We start from the raw sequence: 1,923 nt of genomic DNA on the forward strand, positions 1-1,923 counted from the left end.
AGCAGGAATCCAGTTTCTTCTCCCGGACAGTTTTCCCTTAGCCTTGATGATTCATATAATCCCCCATGTCTGAGGAAAAAAGGGTCAAGGGTCGGAGGACTACACAGAGGGGAGTCGAGCACCTCGCCAGCTCATTTGGGGCAGGCTTTCTACCTCATCCCTTTACAATCCACCAATAGACACAGGAATCAATGCAACCTGACTGGGGAGCCTAGAGCCAGGATCTGGTTTCCATTAGAGCACTGTGGGGAGCCAGGGATGATACCCTTAGCTCAACAAGGAGTTTGGATATCTGCACTCATCATCCTGCAGATTCTTCCAACCAGGTACTGCATCCAGATCTGCTCCCTTTCCTAGTTTGTCCATGGGGGTGGGAGGGAAAAGACTCTCGTCCCGAAAGCCCTTTACCTTTCTTCTTCTTCTCGTCCTCTTCCCCCTCACTGGCCCCCAAGAGGGTAAAGATGATTCCAGTCTGAGAGTTGATACCCACAGCAGTCACTACCATTCGGCCAGAACCTTCCATGACATGGGTCCCTAAATGAGAAAGAAGATAAGACAAGTGTTGTTTTTTTTTTTATACCTGGCCATTCTTTGGTGTGAAACATAAACCTGGAAAAAAGCAATCCCTCTTTCTTCCTCTCCCGTGGATAGTGATATACTCAGCAGATAGTAGGAAAAGATCAAGAGCAAGCAAACTGGGGGGTAAGGAAAACAATGTGCCTAACTGCTTTAGGGTAAGGCTCCTTTCCCACCACCCATCCCCAGCCAGCAGAGCCCTTATAGCACCTGCTTCATAGGCAACCTCTTATAGGTTGCTTGATATCCTTGTATTCAACCCACTAATATGCTACTGCCTCAGCTGAACTTTGGGGCAGGGCCAGAAGGGAGAGCAAGGTCTGGATATGGTCTCTGTGGCTGACTGTCTGGGGGGGAGGTAGAATGGGAACTGGTGTAGCCAGAGGCCATACCTGAGAGCAACATGGGGTCTCTTTCCAGGGACTTTTTGACATGGTCCGATTCCCCAGTCAGAGAGCTCTCGTCAATCTTGAGATCATTGCCCTGGATCAGGATTCCATCTGCAGGCAGCAGGTCACCTAGTACACAGAGGTGAAGGGGCAACAGGGAAAGAGGGTAGGTAAGGACCATCCAACCCCATCTCAGGGCTGCTCCCATGGGCCCTGCCTATACGGCAAAGGCCCAGGGAGAATCTGGAGAGCATCCGAAAGACAACTTCAGCTCTGACAACCTGGGATAAGACTCCATTCCGGGTATTATAAATTCAAACAGTTACTGATCCCCAGACACATTCCCATGGCCTGAATATTATATACTTTTAATCTAAGACACACAGGGTACAGTCTAACAGTCTTTGGGAGTTTCAGTTACTGCTTTCTGTGAATTTCTCTTCCATAACCTCCTTAAACTCTAACCTAGAAGCTAACACAATTTGGGGTCTTATCTTTTTGGGTCCTCAGCAATTCCAAGCAGCCCCCTTATGCCAAAGGACCTAGCCTTCAAATAGGGAGGGTGGCACAGGTACAAGAAACACAGAGCTCTCACCGTATTTGATTTGGGCAATGTCCCCCACCACGATCTCAGCCACAGGGAGCTGAATGATGTGACCATTTCGGATAATGGAGAATTTCTGTTCCTTTTCAATGCGGTTCTGCAGCCCCCGGAATTGCTTCTCTTTGCTCCAATCATTGAAGGCAGTCACTAGTACCACGATGATCACTGAGAATAAGATGGCTGCCCCCTCAATCCAACCGGCTTCTGCCTCCCCTTCATCTTCTGGGCTAGTTACGGCTAGACCACACTCTAGCCCAGGGAAAGTAGAGAAAAGAAGGGTCACCTAGGGGCTTTTGTTGGCATTAAAAATGGGGGCTGTGCTTCTGCAACCCCCCAGAATAGAAAGTCAGGGAA

General features: G+C 49.0%; 1 protein-coding gene across 4 annotated transcripts in view; it reads right to left on the minus strand.

Moving 5' to 3' along the window:
• ATP2B4 (ATPase plasma membrane Ca2+ transporting 4) overlaps positions 1–1,923 on the minus strand; it is a 46,842-nt gene that overhangs the window by 31,376 nt on the left and 13,543 nt on the right. For all 4 annotated transcript variants that reach the window (XM_007448987.1, XM_007448986.1, XM_007448989.1 and 1 more), the window contains exons 3-5: positions 1,561–1,818; positions 969–1,094; positions 409–534 (exon numbers count right to left, since the gene is read on the minus strand). In XM_007448987.1, coding sequence (XP_007449049.1) covers positions 409–534; positions 969–1,094; positions 1,561–1,818 — 510 coding nt within the window. The remainder of the gene's footprint in view (positions 1–408; positions 535–968; positions 1,095–1,560; positions 1,819–1,923) is intronic.

The sequence above is a fragment of the Lipotes vexillifer genome, unplaced genomic scaffold, assembly GCF_000442215.2.
Source record: "Lipotes vexillifer unplaced genomic scaffold, Lipotes_vexillifer_v1.1 scaffold1608, whole genome shotgun sequence".
NCBI classification, from domain to species: Eukaryota; Metazoa; Chordata; class Mammalia; order Artiodactyla; family Lipotidae; genus Lipotes; species Lipotes vexillifer.